The following is a 20,274-nucleotide window of genomic DNA, read 5'->3' on the forward strand; positions in this document are numbered from 1 at the left end:
AGTTGATAAATATATTTAAAATATTTACTTGAGTAAAAATCAAAGTAAAAAATTTTTAATGAGATACTACACTAAACAATAAATCCTATATTTAAAAATAATAATAGCAATAATAATTTCATTATTATACTATCCAGTGTTAGGATACAGGAAAATAGCTTCTGGTAGAAGTGTAAATTAATATAACATTTATTGAAGGAAGTGTTTCCTTGGAGTTTTATATATCCTTTGATTCAGTTATTTCATTCTAGAAGTTCATCCTAAGGAAATAATCATGGATGTTTCAGATATATTACTTTCACTCTGTTTACAATAGCAAAATTGGGAATAACTTAATCTTCCATTATTAAAGTGTTTGATAAATTACAATAAAACCACAAAAATAGATATTGAAAAATATTTAATGATATGAAAATGTTTATAGGTAAAATGCAGGTTAAAAAAAAGAGTATGTACTTTATGCTTCCTACATGTGGAAGGACAAATACTAGGATTTAGTTTTGTTGTTTTAATATAAATTTTTCTATATAATTTTTCTGTATCATTCTTGACAAATAGAGCAAAACAAGTTATCATTTTAAGAACAAGAAAATGATTAACTGTGCCAAATTAAAGACAAAGACAAAATATTCCATTGGAATAGACAATATAGTGGCTACTTGTGAAAACAATTTCTAAGAAGTAGAAGGGGAAAAGCAATATTATACTAGGCTGAGAAGTGAGGAGGAGTGAGAAAGTAGAGTCAGACTATTATTTTTCAGGAAGTTTATTTAAAAATTGAAGAAAAAATTAAGTCGTATATTCATTCACTTTTGCATCTATTATTAGTGCTTACCACAATGCCAAGCACACAGAATTGAAGAGCAAGTGGTAATCATCTAAGCAATTATTTTTATTTTACACCACATTTCGCTATATAACTAGATTCAGCTAGTTACAACAACCATCACATATCATTAGTGAAGTTATTATGAGGCACATGAAACTAAGACTTTCAGATACTAGCAAACAAAAAATTTCCACAAAAAAATGTTTTATTAAACCTGATTAACCAAATTTTATAGCCTTCGATACTGTCATATTTATGAGATCTAGCCACATTTTTCTACACCATACTTTCCTATTAAAGGAAAGGACAAAAAAATTCACTTTTTTCTAAGATCAAAATGACTAAATATTTCACAAGTCATAAAAAACGAGAGCTCAGCTAAAATTGTAACTCACATCCTCAGCATTTGGAATTGTTGCAGATACAGCTACAAATCGCATTGGAATAACAGTGCTGGTATTTCTTAAAGTCTGAGAAACAGACTGTACAGTTTTCATTCTGCTGACTACAACTTCAAGAGTTGGACCACGATTTTCATCTTTTACAATATGTACCTAAGCAGGAAATCAAGAAAAAATCATTAGCTATACAATTAAAAATATGTTTAATCAATTAAAATATTCAATTATATTAACATTCTTGTTTGAGAAAATGAGCATTTTTCACTTGAAGGGATAAAACAAACATACAGTTTGGTTGAAATGTTTTTTTTCTATCTATTCTAATTATCTTTTTATGTTTATCTCTGAAAGTGAATGCATTCATTACCTCATCAATGAGAAACAGTCGAACCAGCTGAACCAAAGAGTTGTCTCTCCATTTCCTAGTCATGCTATCCCATTTTTCCTAGAGAAAAAAAAAAAGCATACAAGTAGTTTAATGTGATAAGGAATTATAATAAATATTATTTAGGACAACAATAAAATTTTTAACATGATGTATTACAAATAATGAGCAATTTTGGTTGATCCCTTAAGAGTATCCTGAAAAATATTTATATATTTAAAAATATTTAATGAATTTTTACAGTCTTACAGGTGTTTTAAAAACTGGGCCCTCAACTGTTTTTACACTGAACCACAAAATATTCTAAGTTCAAGTGTTATTACTTATTTTTAAATTCTACCTCTATAATACATACTACTTGGGTTAAAAAAAAAAAAAAAGCAACAAATATGATTACAAAGCATCCACAATAGCAAACTGCCTATTCTTTGTCAATTTTTCCTATTTGGTCATTTGTCTTTTACTTACTGATTTGTAGGTACTTTTTCTGTACCTTGAATTGTAGTATTTTTTTAATATTTGTTTGTTTATATTACAAATATATGCTTCTAGTTTGTATTTTTTAAACTTTCTGTCTTGGTAAAGAAAAATAGGTATTTTCTAACAAACTAACAAAATCATAAAGTATAAATAATACCTACTGGAGTTGTCATAATAATATGGGCATGCTGAATTTCAAATAGGTCATCCATTACTGTATCTCCAGTAAGTTCTTTACAATTCAATCCTATTGGTCCAAATTTTTCTTTCCAGTCATCAAAACGCTGACTACACAAGGCTTTTATTGGTGCCACTGTAACAATAGAAAATATTCACTTTGAACATCAGTTCAATTTTTAAATTATTTCACAAACTTTGGTCAATAAAGTTAGAATAGAAAATGTACATCTACATACTCCTAATATTGATAAATTAAAAATTAATAATATAGACATATTACTTAAAGAAGGGTTGTCCAGTCTTTTGGCTTCCCTGTGACACACTGGAAGAAGAACTGTCTTGAACCACACATAAAATATGCTAACACTAACGATGAATGATAAGCTTAAAAAAGAAAAAAATCTCATCATGTTTTCAAAAGTTTACAGATTTGTGTTGGGCCACATTCAAAGCCATCCTGGGCTGCATGTGGCCTGCAGACCACAAGTTAGACAAACTTGATTTAGAAATATCAAGGTAATAACCAAAAAGAACTAAGAATAGAAATAGAAATGATTTCTCAGGCAAGTATAACTTAAAGTGGGGAAAGGTAGGGCAGAAGATTATTGCTTTTCATTATAAGGCCTTTAGTGATATTTGATTTTTAAGCCATATGTATATATTAATTTTAAAAAGTTTAAAAATACACACCTCAAAAAGGAGAGTAAAGTTCCTATGCAAATTCCTAGAATTACAAAACATTTTATTTTATTTGTTCATTTTGCCGGTCCTTTCAAAAATAAGCATGTAAAAGTCAAATTCTCAATTCAAATTTCAGTTTTTATTTATAATTCTGGAAAGTGTGTTTTAAATGTAATGACAAATAAGACCAGACTTTACTAGAAATGTATAGAAAACCAAATAATTTCTATGGCCAGAAACTGAATTTCTTTCTTTATTTTGCTTCAGTGGTTTTTCGTTATTATAATTAATCATCACTCTTTATAGTAAATACTTACTGTAAACAATTTTAACATTCGACCATGGCAATGGTACTTCCATTAACAATCTTGTTATAGCTAGTTCAAACACTACGGTTTTTCCAGAACCAGTTGGAGCACAAATCACAAAATTTCTATCTGTGTAAAGAAGCTAAAAAATAAAAATCAATCAATCATGTAATATACAGAATTTTTCACATACATTCTCAATTTATTAAAAAATATGCCTTAATAAGAATCTAAGGACTAACAATTCAGACACTTTTCCTCTAAATTTATAAAACCTGTAACTTTGCTCCAGAACCTCCACTCTCAAAAAATAACACTATTAATATTTTATCATGCTGTTTTATTTGTCAATGCTGGATCTAGGAGAAAATCATTCCTGACCAGGTGTAATGGCTTACATCTGTAATCCCAGCACTTTGGGAAGCCAAGGAAGGCAGATATCTTAAGGTCAGGAATTCAAGACCAGCCTGGCCAACATAGCAAAACCCTGTCTCCACTACAAATACAAAACTTAGCCAGGCGTGGTGGCTCATGTCTGTAATCCCAGTTACTTGGGTAGCTGAGGCGAGAATTGCTTGAACCTGGGAAGTAGAAGTTGCAGTGAGCTGAGATTGCAATTTTAATATTCAACCATGGCAATGGTACTTTCATTAACAATCTTGTTATAACTAGTTCAAACACTACAGTTTTTCTAGAAGCAGTTGGAGCACAAATCACAAAATTCCTATCTGTATGAAGAAGCTAAAAAATAAAAATTAATCAGTCATGTAATATATAAAATTTTTCACATACATTCTCAATTTGTTAAAAAATATGCCTTAATAAAAACTGCATTCAAATACAAACAAATCCACCTCTGAAAATCACATGTATTCATTTACCAAATGTTTTCTGAGCTCCTATAATGTGCTAGACACTGAGTGTGGCAGTGCAGACATAAAGATCTAATAAATCCTGGGATCTAGTAGATCCCAATCTAGTGATCATAATCTAGTGAAAGGTAAAATAATAAATAAGTAAAATAAAATACTTACATCATCAAAGGCTTTGGACTGTATATAGTTGAAATATGGAAATTCTTTGAAAATACTTCTAAATTTTGCCGCTTGCAGTAACGTTAAGGAGTCAAATATTTCAGAATTTTAAAAATTGGTTCCTTTTAATTTTAAAATTCAGTTACATTAATATTGATTCCGACAATATTTAATGATGAGGTTTTAATATTTGCTATTTGGTATCTTAAGAAAGCAATTATATCAGAAATTACTCTAATGTCCAGTCACATTCCATAGTCTAAAAAGAACTTGTAGAGTTCGTATAGGGAAATAAAAGACTATATAAGGGTTATACCTGAGTGCTAAATATGATGGAAGAAATGCAAGTACATAATGGCAAGTAAATCAGAGCTACACTTGTAGTTTATCTTTTCCAAAGCAGTACTTTTTCTTATTTACCTGAGGAAGTCACTTGATTTTTATCTCTTCTTAGTGTGTTTCTGGTTACCTAATACTAAATCTCTTTGTTTTTGATAATTTAGTGGTGGGTTTAATTTTAATTATCAACATACTGGTTTGATAGGAAGAACTTAAATCATCCTTCCCCCGTAAGAAAGTTCAAAAATATTAACAGATATGAAGAATAAACTGTCCCCTCTCCAAGGTGAGAATCTATTGACAGATTGGGAGATATTTGTATTTATATGGTATTCTTCTTACAATATATCAACTAGATTTATTGAACACTATATACAAAACATATTACTAGATTTAGAAAGCTGTGGAAAGCTGTAAATAAAGAAGAAAATGAGTTCCTACAATTGAGACTGTTATAATCTATTAGAAGATTTAAGATGGTTAATAATATATCTGAGAACACAAGTGCACACTTATTTAAGTAACTGGATTTTTACAAAGATATACAAGAACTGATGGATTGCTGTAGTGATCCTGTTAAAACTTAGATCATATTACTTCTCTGATCAAATTCCCACCTTTCTCTCAAAGTATATGGCTATAAGACCTTACATGATCTTGTCTCTCCACTGTCACTCCCTCCCCCTAATATTGCCTGCCTTTATCTCTCTGACTTCATGACCTACTACTCTTTCCCCCTGACTCATCTCCTCTGGCTATACTGAACTCTGCTGTTCTTCAAAACTATCAGCCATGGTCCTGCCATGAGGCCTTCTCTCTGCCTAGATTGTTCTTCCCGCTGTGTTACCTTGGCTCTTTTCCTTCCATTAAGCGCTTAAATCTGACCTTCTCAAGAAGGTCTACCTTGAGTACTGTTTAATTCTATACTCTGATCCCTGAATCCCAGCAGCCCCAATTTAACCCCCTTACCCTGCTCTACTTTTTCCTTTTCCCACAATAGTCACCACTTTCTAAAATACTATCTGACTTATTTATATGCTATTACAGTTGTTGAGATCAAGCTTCTTCCACACCCTCATCCCAAGAATGTCATCTCCTCAAAAACAAGGATTCGTTGTCTGTTTTCCTAAGTGACATATCCCAAATACCTAGAACAGGGCCTGACACATAGTAAGTACTCAGTTAATATAGGTTTGCAATTATAACATCAAGCAACGAATTTATAAATCCTCATTTTACTTTCTGTTGTGCAGTGTCATATCTGTGCCAAAACAAAAATGTAATTTTGCATTTGAAAATCTATCAGCTTTGGAAGGAATCTCATTTTCCTTCAAAATATGTCTCTTTCTATCAAATATTTATTTGTAACAAGCCCACAAGTGGGCCATCATGCTGGGTTTTCTCTCAGTAGACAGTTTCATATCAATTTATATTCACAAAAATGAATCTTTGATTCAGAGTAGATATAGAATCAGTGTTACAGCTCATAAGAAAACTCAACTGCTAACACCATTTATCATAACTATCAACACTTGAAATCAACTTTTTTCCTTTCATTCAACAAACTCTCAGCAGTGTCACTGAAATTATATATTATAATGGGAAAAACGTATGCAGAACTGAAGATGACAAGACTACTGACAAAACTTCTACTGCCCTGAGGATTCAAATGTATTAAAAAGAATAAGAAAAAAAGGTGTGTCCAAGTAATCTACAAACTCTCAAATTATCACAAATAGCATTCAATCTTCCACCTTAAATACATACTTGGAAACAATAAGGTATAGCACAATGGGTTTTACAGCAAATGACCATTTTGGACAATAAATCAGTGGACACAAGTGTAGGCAGTAGTCATAACTAATAAAGACCCCTAAACAACAGAACCACTTCAGCTGTGCTAAGTGTAAAGATTCTCAAAATTCTTCAAAAGGCAGTGTCATTATAGAAAGGCTTTCCAATAAAGGATAAGAAGCCATCATACAGATGAACATCTTTAATAGCTTACTGCTTATATATTTCCTATGTTTCCATCCTATTTTGATCACCAGAGAAGAGAAAGTGTGGCAGCACTGAGACACCATGCTCAATAAAGTGCTAAACAATGGCTATGTTTATAGTTACTGTATCAACATGTACAACTCTCTTATTGATCACTCTCCCCCATTTTAACTCAAATCAGCTATCTGCATTGGAGGCAACTTTTCATGAGAAGTCAGGCAAATATTTTCTAACCATACTTCAGAATTATCTGATGATCCCCAGAGTACCCAGGATTAGAGTTATTGTTGCCTAGATTTCTCTAGCACAGCCACCCAATATCTGGAATTCATTTTTTATTTTGTCAACTAGATCATAACTTTTGTGAATGCTAGGGCACTTCCAAGCATTGAGCCATGAATTATATTTTCCTAGAGCATAGCTGTAAAGATGATATTTGACCTGCTCAAAAATATTACACGGTTTCTCCTCATTACAGAGATCTTAAGTATTCTTTTTTAAAAGACGGGGTTTCATCATGTTGGTCAAGCTGGTCTTGAACTCCCGATACCTCAGGTGATCCGCCCGCCGTGGCCTCCAAAGTGCTTGGATTACAGGCATGAGCCACCACGCCCGGCCAAAAGTATTTTTACTACAAGAAAGAAGTAACTGTAAGCTGACAGATACATTAATTAGCTTGAATGTGGTAATTATTTTTGCAATGTTTATAAAAAAACATGTTGTATTCCTTAAATATATATGATTTTTGTTTGTCAATTACACCTCAACAAAGCCGGGGAAAAAATTAAAATAAAAGCAAAAAACCTTTGACCTTGGTATTCATGACATTAAATGACATGATCCTAAGATACCTATCTAATATTATTTCTTATTACTTCTTTAATCATATCTTTCAATTCAGCCAAACTGGAAAGCTTATTCCTTCCAAACATATTTAATAATTTTTTACCTTTACCCTTGCTATGGCTATACTTTTGCCAGAACAATTTCCTTACTTTACCTGCCTTACTTTATCTTCCTTTTGCTGTATTTGGAAATAGATAAATAAGCCATGATCCTTGCCTTCAAAGAGTTCATAGAGCATGTGAACATAGTCACTAAACTGCTGGTGAATTAAAACAGAATAAGTACACTGTTATAGGCATACACAGAGTATTAAAGAAGCAAAGACAATGCGACCTCCAGAACATGCAAACATACTCAAAATAATTACACTGGAAATGTCCAGATATGAAAATTGGATTATATGTATAAACTCCAAATTAGATTTTCAAAAATATTAGATTTATAGAAATGTTCCTAATCCACATAATGTCCCATTCTCATCCATTTCCCCTGGCCAGTTCAACCCAATTTGGCTGCTCTGTCTCAAAGAATGAGAAATTATCTGTACCTATTTGTAAGTAAATATGCTCAGAGTTCTGCCAATAATACAAATCTGACTTCCATACTTAACCCATCATAAACTGATAACAAACAGTTCACAAATTGGCACCAGTCTGCAACCACACTTTGATTAGCACTATCACACACATGTACCTCTTACACAACCAAAAAGATCAACTTTTCCATTCTTTTTCTCTATCAACCAAAACAAACAGGAACACAATTAAACAAAATGTTTAAAATTATTATTTCATAAATACAAAGCAGCTATTGTAAATAATTTAAAGGATACGAATTTCTGTGACGGCCTTCAATGAACCATTTTCTGTTACCTCTGAAAAAAATCCTACATATTTATATAAATATCAAAAATAAATTTTATGGTCAGAGGCTAGGACTTGCAATGAATATTTTTAACCTTTTCATAAAAACTGCTTCAATAAAACTAATACAACTTTTTCATTGAGAGTAAAGTTAAAAATATTTTTAGCACACAGTATAAAATATTTTAATACACAGCACAGCTTAGAAAGTAACTCAACATAATAAAAAAAATGCAGAAATTGCAGAGAGAAAACCTAGTCAAATTTACTATATTTTTATATTTTCCCCATGCTAAGAAATGCACATTAGTCTGTACTCATAAATGAACTGAAAAAGCAAGAAATTACCTTGAATATCATGAGGCTGGAAAGCAACTGAAAAAGATGGTGCTTTGAACATGTCTTCTCCATTTTCAGAAGCAGAAAAAGCATTATTTGCTGTAAACACATTTGCAGAATATTGATATTTCTGCTTATTGTTGCTACAGTTCCTTGATTTCACTTTGTTCATTTCTGTTTGTACAATTTTCACTGAGCCAATGTCAGAGTCCAATTCACTGTCATTACAATAAGCATTCTCATGTATACTGTCAGATATTTTAAATAATCTGTGGGGGGGAAAAAAAGACCCACATATTTTCTCATTTGTAACACTTGCTTGAAATATGAAAAACTAGCATAATATTGGCCCCTTTAAAAACACTCATAGATTATGGTTTACTCAAACAAACAAGCTAAATCATTCTCCTAAAATATAACTTGATAAGTTTACCAGTGGTAAGTACATCTTTTCATTTTCCTAAAACTCGGATAAGTCCATTTGTGATAGCCTCCAAAACAGCCCCAATGATCTTTGCCTGATCCTCACCCTTTTATAGTTTTGTACAAATTGAATCACTGAATCAGGACTGGCTTGTGTAACTAACAGAGTACTGCAGAAGTGCAAGTGTTTGATTTACAAGGCTAGGTAATAAAAGACATCGTCCCTTTCCCATGGTCTCTTAGATCTTTCACTCTGTGGAGAGCTAGTCACCACATAAAGAGAACACTCAAGCAATCCTATGGAGAGGCCTAGGAGGAGAGGTACTGAGGTCTCCTGTCAACAACCAGCACTGATTTGTCAGTTAAGGACAGCAAGCCACCTTAAAGACAGACCTGATAGCCCCAGTCAAGCTTTCAGATGACTGCAGCATGATTAACATTTTGATTGTGGTCTTCTTGTGAGAGGCTCCCAATATCTTTATGCATTCTCACAAGAGACCCTAAGCCAAAGTTGTTCCTAAATTCCTAGCCTGGAGAAACTGTGAGAGACAATAATGTTTATTGTTGTTTTAAGACACTAAGTTTTGGGATAATTTTATTACACAACAACAGATAACTAATATTCCATTTAAAGTCAGTAAAGTGTTTTAGAGAGAGAGAAAAAGCCACTACACAGTCACAGTAAATAGTAAAATTTATGACACCTAATAGTAGTTAAATTTAACTAAAGTGATTCAAGTTACTGAATTATATTAACATAATAAATGTATAGGAATAAATTAACAGACTCGTTATGAATTAAAAGTTGTCAGCAACTGTAATTACCACAGAAGCTACCAGATAAGAAACAGTTTTCCTAGCCAATCAAATCAGCACTGTGTACCCCCTAAAAAAGGAAAAGATATAAACTAAGTATAGTAGCAAATCAAATCATCCCAAAGAACTACTTCTTTGCAAAGTTCTATAAACAAGAAAACACTATCTTTATGACTATACTGTATTATATTTGACTGATCAAAAGACAACCTATCAAAGTAACTTGTTCACACAATCCTTAAAGGATGAAGTAACCATTAAGGTTCCTAATACAAGACTCACATCTTATAGAATAAGTAATGGAGATGACTTATCCATTCAGGGTTTGAAGATCAAGTTTAATTAGCAATGGCCAGTGATTTCATCAATCATGTCTATGAAATGCAACCTCCACTAAAACGCCTTAACAACAGGGTTCTGAGAGCTTCTGGAATGGTGAACACATCAAGGTGCTGACAGAGCGGCATGCTCGGAGAAGTTATGGAAGCTCTGTACCCCTCTCTTATATTTTGCCCTATGTATCTCTTTCATTTGGAGTGGTACCCTTTACAATAAGCTGGTAAACGTAAGTAAAGTGTTTCCCTTAGGCCTCTGAGTCATACTAGCAAATTATTAAACCTAAGATGGGGTCATGGGAATCCTCAAATTTGTAGTTGGCCAAACAGAAATGTGGGTAGTCTGGGAATCCCATTTTCAGCTGGCATTCATAGTAGGATCAGTCTTACAGAACTGAGCCTCTAAGCCGTGGTGTCTGACACTAATTCCAGGAGTTAAGTGTCAAACTGATTTAAATTGTTAGACACCAAGTTGCTGTCAGAGAATTGGTCAGTGTCAGTCAACACCCAGTCTTTACACTTATGGTCAACTGACTTCCAATGATGGTGCCATGACATTCAGTAGGGAAAGAACAGTCTTTTCAACAAATGAGGCTGGAACTGAATATCTACATGCAAAAAGAAAGAGGATGGGTTCTTACTTCACACAAATATTAAAATATTAACATAATAGATCACAAACCTAAGCATAAGAGCTAAAAACTCTGAAACCCTTAGAAGAAAACTTAAATCTTCATGACTGTGGATTAGGCGATAGTTTCTTAGATATGATACCAAAAACAAAAACAACCAAAGTGATGCCAAATAAGTATTATACAAAAGCAAAAGCATAAGCATAAAAGAAAAATTAGATAAACTGGACTCTATCAAAATTTACAACTTTTGTGCTTCAAAGAACACCATCAAAAAAGTGAAAACCCACAGACAGATGGAAATATTTGCAAATCATACAGATGATAAGGGATTTTTATTGTGAATAAAGAACCCTTAAAACTCAACAATTAAAAGACAAATAGCCCAGTTAAAATATGGACAAAGGATCTGAATAAGACATTACTCCCAAGAAGATATACAAATGGCGATAATGACATGAAAAGATTCTTAACACTATTGCTATGGACTGGATATTTATGTCCCTCCCTCCAAATTCATGTGTTGAGGTCCTAATCCCCAATGTTATGGTATTTGGAGGTGGGGCCTTTGGAAGGCAGTTGGGTTTAGATGAGGTCATGAGGGTAGCTCCCCACGATGCGATTATAAAAAAGAAGATGAAACATGAGATCTCTCTCTGTTTATACACATACCAAAGAAAAACCATGTGAGAACATAACTAAGCAGAGGGTCCTCATCAAGAACCCAACCATGCTGGCACTCTGATTCTGACTTCCAGCCTCCAGAACCATGAGAAACAAATGTTTGTTATTTACACCACCCAATCTATGGTATTTCATTAGAGCAGCCCAAACTCAAGACAATTAGTTATTACAAAAATGCACATCAACACCACAATAAGATATCTTTTCACATACCCAGTAGGATGGTTATAATAAAAAAGACAGACAATAACAAGTGATGGCCAGAATGTGGAGAAACTGGAACCCTCATATATTGCTGATGGGATAGTAAAGTGATGCAGCCACTTTGGAAAATGACTTGGCAGTTCCTCAGAAAAGTTAAATATAAAGTTACCATATGACCCAGCAATTCTATTTCTGGGCTTATATCCAAAGAATTAAAAACACACATTCACACAAAAATTGGCATGCATTTTCATAGCACTATTATTCACAATAGCTAAAAAGTGAAAATAACCCAAACGTCCATCAACTGATAAGTGAATAAACAAAATGTGATATATCCATACAATGGACTATTATTTGGCCATTAAAAAATGAAATACTGATACATAACACAGCATGTAAGAACCTTGAAAATGTTATATTAAGTGAAAGAAGCCAGCCACAAATGGCCATATTTTGTATAATTTCACTTATATGAAATGTTTAGAATAGGTAAATCCAGAGAGACAGAAAGTAGATTAGTGGTTGCCAGGTGCTATGGAAAGGGAGCAATGAAGAGTAACTAACTGTTAATTAGTAAGAAATTTATTTTGCAGGAGATGAAAATGTTTTAAAATTAGTTAATAGTGATGGTTGCAAAACTATGTATTATAAAAACCAAGGTGGGTAAATACATTAAGACTGAAAAAAAATAAACAATGAATTCTACGCTTCAAAAAGGTGAATTTTATGGTATGGAATTATAACTTAATAAAGCTGTTATTAAAAACACTACAGAGATCAACCTCAGCTGGACCCTTTACAGTGTCCATCAATCCTATCGTTATTCTAATTAGACTGCTTTACCATTCTCCATAATTTATTCCACTCTTTTCATTCCTGCTCAATACTCTTTTTCCCTCATACTCCACAGATAACCACATCTACTATATCATAGAGAAAACAAAAACTATCAACTAAACTTCTGAATGTTGAATCCATATACCCAATTGTCTATTTGGACTCTCTATAAATATCTAAAATCAGTATGTCCAGATCTTTACTCATCACCATCCCCCAAACCTCTTCTTACTTTTAGTTCTCTATATCATAAAAGGGTACTACCAACCTTCATAATTCTGGCTCAAACCATAAACCTAGGAGTCAGATCTCATATCCAATAATCACTTAAGTCCTGTGGGATTGTATCTTCCAAATAATTCTAGATTGTCTCCATTCCTGATTCCATAGTCCTAGGTCAGGCTACCATTTTCTTCCATCTGAACTAATGAGATAAGCTTCCAAGTGGACCTTTACAATTTATTTTAACTTCCTTCTATTATAATTCATCCTCCATTCTGGTGCCAATAATTAACTCTTAAATAAAAGAAAATCTAATTTCACTCCTCCATTTAAAACCCAAGGCATTAGGAAAATGGCTCTCAAACTTTTGTGTGCATTAATATTCACCTAGAAAATCTGTTAAAAATAAAGATTCCTGTGTCCCACCTGGACTGTTGTGGTATCATCTGTAGTAGATAAAATAGTTAAATATTATAATTATGGTTATTTTTACATGTAGGACTTGGACTATAACAGCAGGAATAGAGAAAGTCGGGAATTATTTGGGAGATAGAATTTTCTATTTTTCTCATTCACATTCTATTACATTTAATACTTTTAGATGTACAAATATTCAACTTTATTCACATAATATTTAATTTAATTAAAATAATTACCTTTTCCGGAATACTGATGTGCTCTCTCCTTTATCTTCTGCAAACTTAACTAATTTTGTATTATCAGGAACACTCTTCTCCGGTGCTATCTCAGTGTCAATGTGATTTTTACATTTCTGAGAACCATATGTCAGCTTTCCAGCAACATGTAATAAGTCATTGTTACCTACCCCTTCTAAATTTAGACCAACCTGTTCATATTTATTAGAAGAAAAGGCAAATTTGAATTTTTGTGTTGGTGAAACATAATTTATGTCTTCATTAGTTATCTTTAAATTTGATGTTAACATTTTTGGCCTCTTTTCCTGACCTACAAAAAAGGAATGTATTAATTATTATAAGCTCTCCATTAAATAAAATTTTCAAAATGATAATGAAAATCTTTAAAATTCCAAGTTAAATATGAAAGCCAAAAGCAAAGCGCTAATACAATAGTAACATAACAAGTATATGTATATAAAACATGTATGCAAATTATGAAGCTTAAAAATAAAATATATATGCATGAACCTATGACCCAATTTAAAAATTAAAATGTTATTAATATCACATTATATCACATACATTGTTTGGGTGTGCTTGTTTTTGAGCTTTTTAAAAATGGTATCAGACTGTATTTAATCTTCTGCATCTCTCTTTTTTCACTATTTCTGGGATCTGATTATCAGGAGATCTTACCTTTAGTAAATGGCAGGGCAAAAACTGAATAGCAGTGATAGTGAGTTTTGATAGTAAAAGAAAAAATATTCATAGAACAAAAATCAAAATATATGTGTATTATACTATATTGTGTGCAGTTACGTGTGCATATGTATGTGCATTATATAGAGAGAAGGAAAATGTTTTAAATTTTAAGATTTGCTGGGCACTATTTTGTTTTTGGAGGTATGTATGTATGTATGTATGTATGTATGTATTTGGAGATGGGGGAGGGGTCTGTTTATTTATTTATTTATTTAGAGATGGGGTCCTCCTATGTTGCCCAGGCTGGAGTGCAGTGACTATTCACAGCCTCCCAAGTAGCTAGGACTACAGGCAAATGCCACTGTATCCAGCTTGGTGAGCACTCTTTTTAATAAAAGAAGGATCTGACTTTCATTTTATTTCATTAAAATAAAGAAATTTTAATTGATACATAATGAGTATACACATTTTGGGGGTATATGTGATATTCTGATACATGCATACACAATATGTAATGATCAAATCACAGTTTTTAAAAAACATTGCCATTAACTGTATGGGTTTGGCTTTATACAAATGTGATAATTTACCTAATAGTCTATGACTTTCTAATTCTTCCTCTAACTCCTGAGTATCTGGAATTTCTGAAATCAATGGAGCAGGAGGGAGAAACCAATCCAATGACTTTTCATTGTCTAGATGGCTACATAAAATATAAAAATGTGAGTATATATGTTAATAAAGAAATAACATGAGAAGCTATGTAACTACTAAACACTACTCAATTATAGACTCTTAAACATCCTATAAATTAACTTTCTGTCAGGACTTTATCTCTATAAAGCAGTGTTCTAGCTCTCACCCTCATGTATCATAGGATTAATGATACTGCTGTGTGAGATATGCTACCTAAATAAGAGCAATAACTCTATCTCCTTTTCTCCAATTCAAATGCCAGTAACAGGAATCTTAAATTGCTCCAATATAAAACTAAAGTCATAAATCATCCTCAAATTTTAGCATTTTAACTATAACAAGTAACAAATTACTTGACATACCTCACAACTAATCATGGGTCATCAACCTGTAAATGACACCGTTACTGGTATTCCAGAGCTGGGATTCCCCAACCCCTGGGCCACAGACCGGTACTGATCCACACAGCCTGTTAGGAACCCAGCTGCACAGCAGAGGTGAGCAGCGGGTGAATGAGCCTTACTGCCTGAGCTCCGACTCCTGTCAGATCAGCAACGGCATTAGATTCTCACAGGAGTGCAAGCCCTATTGTGAACTGCACAAGAGAGGCTTCTAAGTTACATGCTCCTTATGAGAACCTAACTCATGCCTGATGAGCTGAGGTGGAACAGTTTCATCCCAAAACCGTCCGTGAAACAACTGTCCATGAAACCCGTCCCTGGTGCCAAAAAGGTTGGGGACCGTTGCTCTAGAGTATAGTTTTGCTATAACATTATTACAAACTAATGTCCTAACATAAATATTTCTAATGCAGAACCATCTACAAACTACAGAAAATCCAAGAAATCTTTTAAAATTGACAATCTCTTTATAACCTACAGTAATTGATATTTTTGCCACCCTGTTGGCATCATTAACTACCCCTCCCTATCTTTCAACTGTGATCCTGTTAACTGATACTGCCTTAATGGTTCCTTTCCCATCAAAGTTGAATTGTTCTTCATTAGGACAAAAAGATAAGTGTTAGGTGACAGGAAATAAAGTCGGGAAGAACATGATATATTCTGTCTACAAGTCCCAAAGATTTTATGATCTAGTCATTTAGGACGTTAAGCTCTCTAAAGTGAGAGATTCAGTCTTTTACTTTTCTGTCTCTCAGAGCACCTAGCACATAGCTACTCCAGCCATACTTTCCAAGCAAAAAATCTACAACACATTATCTGACAATGTCTAACAGACTGTTTAATAACAGGCCAGATCTTTTAAAATTTAGGACAATGTCAGAGGGTCCCCAAGATCACCCCCAGTTCAATAATTCTCTAAAATGACTCATAAGACTCAGAATATAGTCCTACTCATGGCTACCAGGATGAAGCCCAAGGAAAACCAGGTATAAGCATTCAAGAGTCTTCTCCCAGCAGATTCACATGGGAGGCACTTAATTGTCCCAGTAAGCTTAGGACAATACCAGTGAAATGTTGAAAGAAGTGAAGCTCTTCAGGGACCCAATGCCTAGGGCTTTTATTGGGGGCTAACATTATCACAAGCATCCCGTTTGGGACACACTTAAATTCCAGAATCTCAGAAAAAAAGCAGGTGTTCAACATAAACCATATTATTTGTATAAACAGTTTACACTTAGTAAGCCACTGTTGTCAGTTAATGGAGGGGATCTTCCTGAAATCTAAGTTCTCAGACTCTAGCCAAAGCCAACCTTGCAAGCAGACCTTTTCATGAACAGCAGTTTAAGCCTGCTATGTTAACTCTGTCTTGCCCAAGGACTATTTCAGAAAATCCAAGAAAGAGGATAATAGCTCTACTATTCTGCTTCTTAATAAAATCAAATCTTCCTTATAATTTCCCAATTGTTTTTCCCGAGGTGACATCATCATCCCAGTCACCCAGAATCCAAACCATAGTATCTTTTTTACTAACTATATCTAGATACATATTAGGTCTTATTGTATATTCCTTATAACGTTTCTTAATCATTTCTTTTGTTTCCACTGTCATTATCATAACCAAGGTTCTTGTTAATTTGTCTTAACTGCCCTCACTGATTCCAGGCTTTCTATCTAATATATTTTACAAGTTCTTACCACATTCATTTGGAATTGTTCTCATTACATTAATCCATTCAAAATCCTTCAGTGGCTTTCAAAGACTGCCAAACTTCCTAGTGGCCTTAGACCACCTTACAGTTTAAACTCTCCTACACATACCTTATAGTCCAAACTAAACTGAACTCCTTGTTGTATAACAAATAGATAATGCATTCTGTATTTTTTTTTTTTTCCTGAGACAAGAGTCTCACCCTGCCGCCCAGGTTGGAGTGCAGTGACAAGATCTCGGCTCACTGCAACCCCTACCTCCTGTGTTCAAGTGATTCTTGTGCCTCAGCCTCCCCAGTAGCTGGAATTACAGGCATATAACATCATGCCTGGGTAATGTTTGTATCTAGTAGAGATGGGGTTTTGCCATGTTGGCCTGGCTAGTCTCAAACTCCTGGGCTCAAGTGATCCACCCACCTTGACCTCCCAAAGTGCTGGGAGCCATCACACCTGGTCACTCCTCACCTTCGTTCAAACGTATTTACTCAGGTTGCCCCTAAGCCCTGCCCCACTCCAATATCCACCTACAGAAGTTCCACTATTTTATTCATTCATTAATCCATTCAGTAATTATATCCTGAGTACTCTGTGCCAGGTACTGTTCTAGGCACTAGAGTTTATGCTCAAAGGCTGGGTGAAATCCTACCTTTTCCAAGAAATCTCCCTAGGTTCCCAAAGATTTTCTCCCTCCCTTCTTCTTATAGAGGGAACCTATAATATGTATTATGTCTGCCTTGAGTTGTGTGAATGTATAGATAGATAATAGACATAAACAGACAGATAAGTAGATTATGAATGTATAGATAGATAATAGATATAAACAGATAAGTAGATAGATATGACAGATAGGTAATTGATACTCCCTCCAGATTGTAAACACCTAAGAGTTTCGTTTTTATGTGCATTTACATCAGCAGTACTTAGCAGAGTCCTTTACATAGTTACATGTACTATTCAAAAATATTTGTTGATTTAATTCCATGGCTTTTAAAGCATAGTTAATTATGTCCAAAATCCTGATTCCTGCATTTAATGCACATCACAATCTACCCTCAACTTAGAATTTCTAATTTTATGTCCCAATGTTTCTCCTTCATGAACTGTCTACTGCAGGAAACTTTACTACACATCCTCCCTTAAAAGTAACATGGAGCTGGGCGCTGTGGCTCACGCCTGTAATTCCAACTCTTAGGGAGGCAGAGGCAGGAGGATAGCTTGAGCCCAGGAGTTCGAGACCTGCCTGGGCAATACAGTGTGACCACATTCTCCATAAAAAGGAAAAACAAAAAAACAAACAAAAAAAAAGATAAAAGTACCATGGATTTACCACTGTACTGAGAGGTAAAAAGAAAAACAAAAGAATCATGGATTGTTCTATCTCCATTCTTTTTCTCTTGTTCTAACACTCTGCCTTCAAATGCCTACTCCTTCTCTTCCTATAGGAATTATCAAATTCCTCAAAGCCTCCTGAAGTCTCCCCCTACTACTGAAAAGCCTGACCTGATTGTGTAGTCCAAGACAACCTTCCTTCTAAGTCTGAAATTTCATTGCATGAACATATGCCTGTCATTTGCTTTGCACATATTTTTGACTGTATTTTGAGAAGGACAACCATATGTTACAAAATGTGCATTGGCCAGTCCTGATTAACACATGTTGCCCCAGTTGGATATACTCTTTCACTCTCAAAAGTATCCCGGTATAGATGATTATTTACATGGTCACAGTACTTATTAATGCCTTTCCATTTGTGTGTTTAATCGTCTCAACCAGATTTTAAGTATTTTGCAAATAAAAGTCTGTTTAATCCTCTTTTATAACCATTTCAGCTTTCAATATTTGAATGAGCAAGAAAAGAATGAGGCAATAAATATACCTCATTAAAATAGGATAATACAATACACTAAAAATACACAGAAAATTCAAAATTGAACAATGCACATTTTGAAAATCCATAAAAGTATTTAATATAATACCTATTCTCTAGTCTTGTTTTCTCTGGTCTCACATCTTTATTCCCACACCTACTTCCTGCCAGCACTTAATGTGCCTATCATACTCTGCCTTTGGCATACTGTCCATTCTGTTTCCAAAAGGTGACATCATTTGTCCTTGGCTATTCTTTGAGCATTATTTCCCATTTTTAGCTTGGCCAAAAATAATCTGAACAAACCAGAAACGCAAATAAATGCAAACCAAATAGACAAGAATCTATTCTCTTTTTTTTGGAGATAGGAATTTCACTCTCTGTTGCCCAGGCTGGAGTGCCCAGGTTTGGCTCACTGCAACCTCCGCCTCCTGGGTTTAAGTGATTCTCATCCCTTGGTCTCCCAAGCAGCTGGGATTAGAGGCATGCGCCACCAGGCCTGGCTAATTTTTTTTGTACTTTTAGTAGAGACAGGGTTTTACCATATTGGCTAGGGCGGTCTTGAACTCCCGACTTCAGGTAATCCACCTGCCTCAGCCTCCTGAAGTGCTGGGATTACAGGCGTGTGCCACTGCACCCGGCTCAAATCTATTCTATTTTTAAAATTATAACATTCAGCCGGGCACGATGGCTCACACCTGTAATCCTAGCACTTTGGGAGGCTGAAGTGGGTGGATCACGAAGTCAGGGGTTCGAGACCAGCGTGACCAACATGGTGAAACCCCATCTCTACTTAAAAAAAAAAAAATACAAAATTAGCCAGGCATGGTGGTGCACACCTGTAATCCCAACTACTTGGAGGCTGAGGCAGGTGAACTGCTTGAACCCAGGAGGCAGAGGTTGTGGTGAGCCAACAGCGTGCCACTGCACTCCAGTCTGGGTGACAGAGCAACACTCTGTTTCAAAAAAAAAAAAAAAAATTATAACATTTAAGATGTTAAATTTCAGTTACTCCCCTATGCTGCTGCTAAGAGTACTCCATGTTTACCTTATACATAATCGAAATATCATTCTGTTGATTCCTCATTTTTATTTGTATATTTACCAGAGAGAAAATTAAAATTCCCCCAAATTCAAAAAACCCTAAAGTAATATACTATGTTAACAATCGTTAAGGAAGACTTACTTTTCAACTTCATCTGGTTTTTCCAAAAACAAATTATCCAAAGACAACAAGCAATCATTTGATTTCAGCATTGTTGAAAACTGAACTTTGTCATAAATCTACAAAACAGACAGAAAAAGTAGTTTATATTTTATTTATAAAAATGTAGAAAAATATTTTTGCATATATCAACGATAATCACTAATTTTCCACAGACTCCTGTAAAATATAACTATCCTTCCAGCTTCATCGT

General features: G+C 34.1%; 1 protein-coding gene across 14 annotated transcripts in view; it reads right to left on the minus strand.

The window, feature by feature from the left end:
- The window catches only part of HFM1 (helicase for meiosis 1), a 126,281-nt gene that overhangs the window by 102,433 nt on the left and 3,574 nt on the right, over window positions 1–20,274 (minus strand). For 6 of the 14 annotated variants that reach the window (XR_013520563.1, XR_013520564.1, XM_035252115.3 and 3 more), the window contains exons 2-11: window positions 20,043–20,140; window positions 14,773–14,885; window positions 13,499–13,808; window positions 8,696–8,955; window positions 8,317–8,370; window positions 4,299–4,369; window positions 3,274–3,406; window positions 2,257–2,408; window positions 1,598–1,675; window positions 1,225–1,383 (exon numbers count right to left, since the gene is read on the minus strand). Coding sequence is in view for 12 of the 14 variants with exons in the window: in XM_035252115.3 (XP_035108006.3) it covers window positions 1,225–1,383; window positions 1,598–1,675; window positions 2,257–2,408; window positions 3,274–3,406; window positions 4,299–4,369; window positions 8,317–8,370; window positions 8,696–8,955; window positions 13,499–13,808; window positions 14,773–14,885; window positions 20,043–20,113 (1,401 nt within the window). In the remaining 2 variants the exon portion in view is untranslated. Of the gene's footprint in view, window positions 1–1,224; window positions 1,384–1,597; window positions 1,676–2,256; window positions 2,409–3,273; window positions 3,407–4,298; window positions 4,370–8,316; window positions 8,371–8,695; window positions 8,956–13,498; window positions 13,809–14,772; window positions 14,886–20,042; window positions 20,144–20,274 lie in introns of those variants that run through there. The other 8 variants (XM_017974927.5, XM_035252121.3, XM_078333055.1 and 5 more) reach the window with 6 other exon arrangements.

This window comes from Callithrix jacchus, chromosome 7 (assembly GCF_049354715.1).
Source record: "Callithrix jacchus isolate 240 chromosome 7, calJac240_pri, whole genome shotgun sequence".
NCBI classification, from domain to species: domain Eukaryota; kingdom Metazoa; phylum Chordata; class Mammalia; order Primates; family Cebidae; genus Callithrix; species Callithrix jacchus.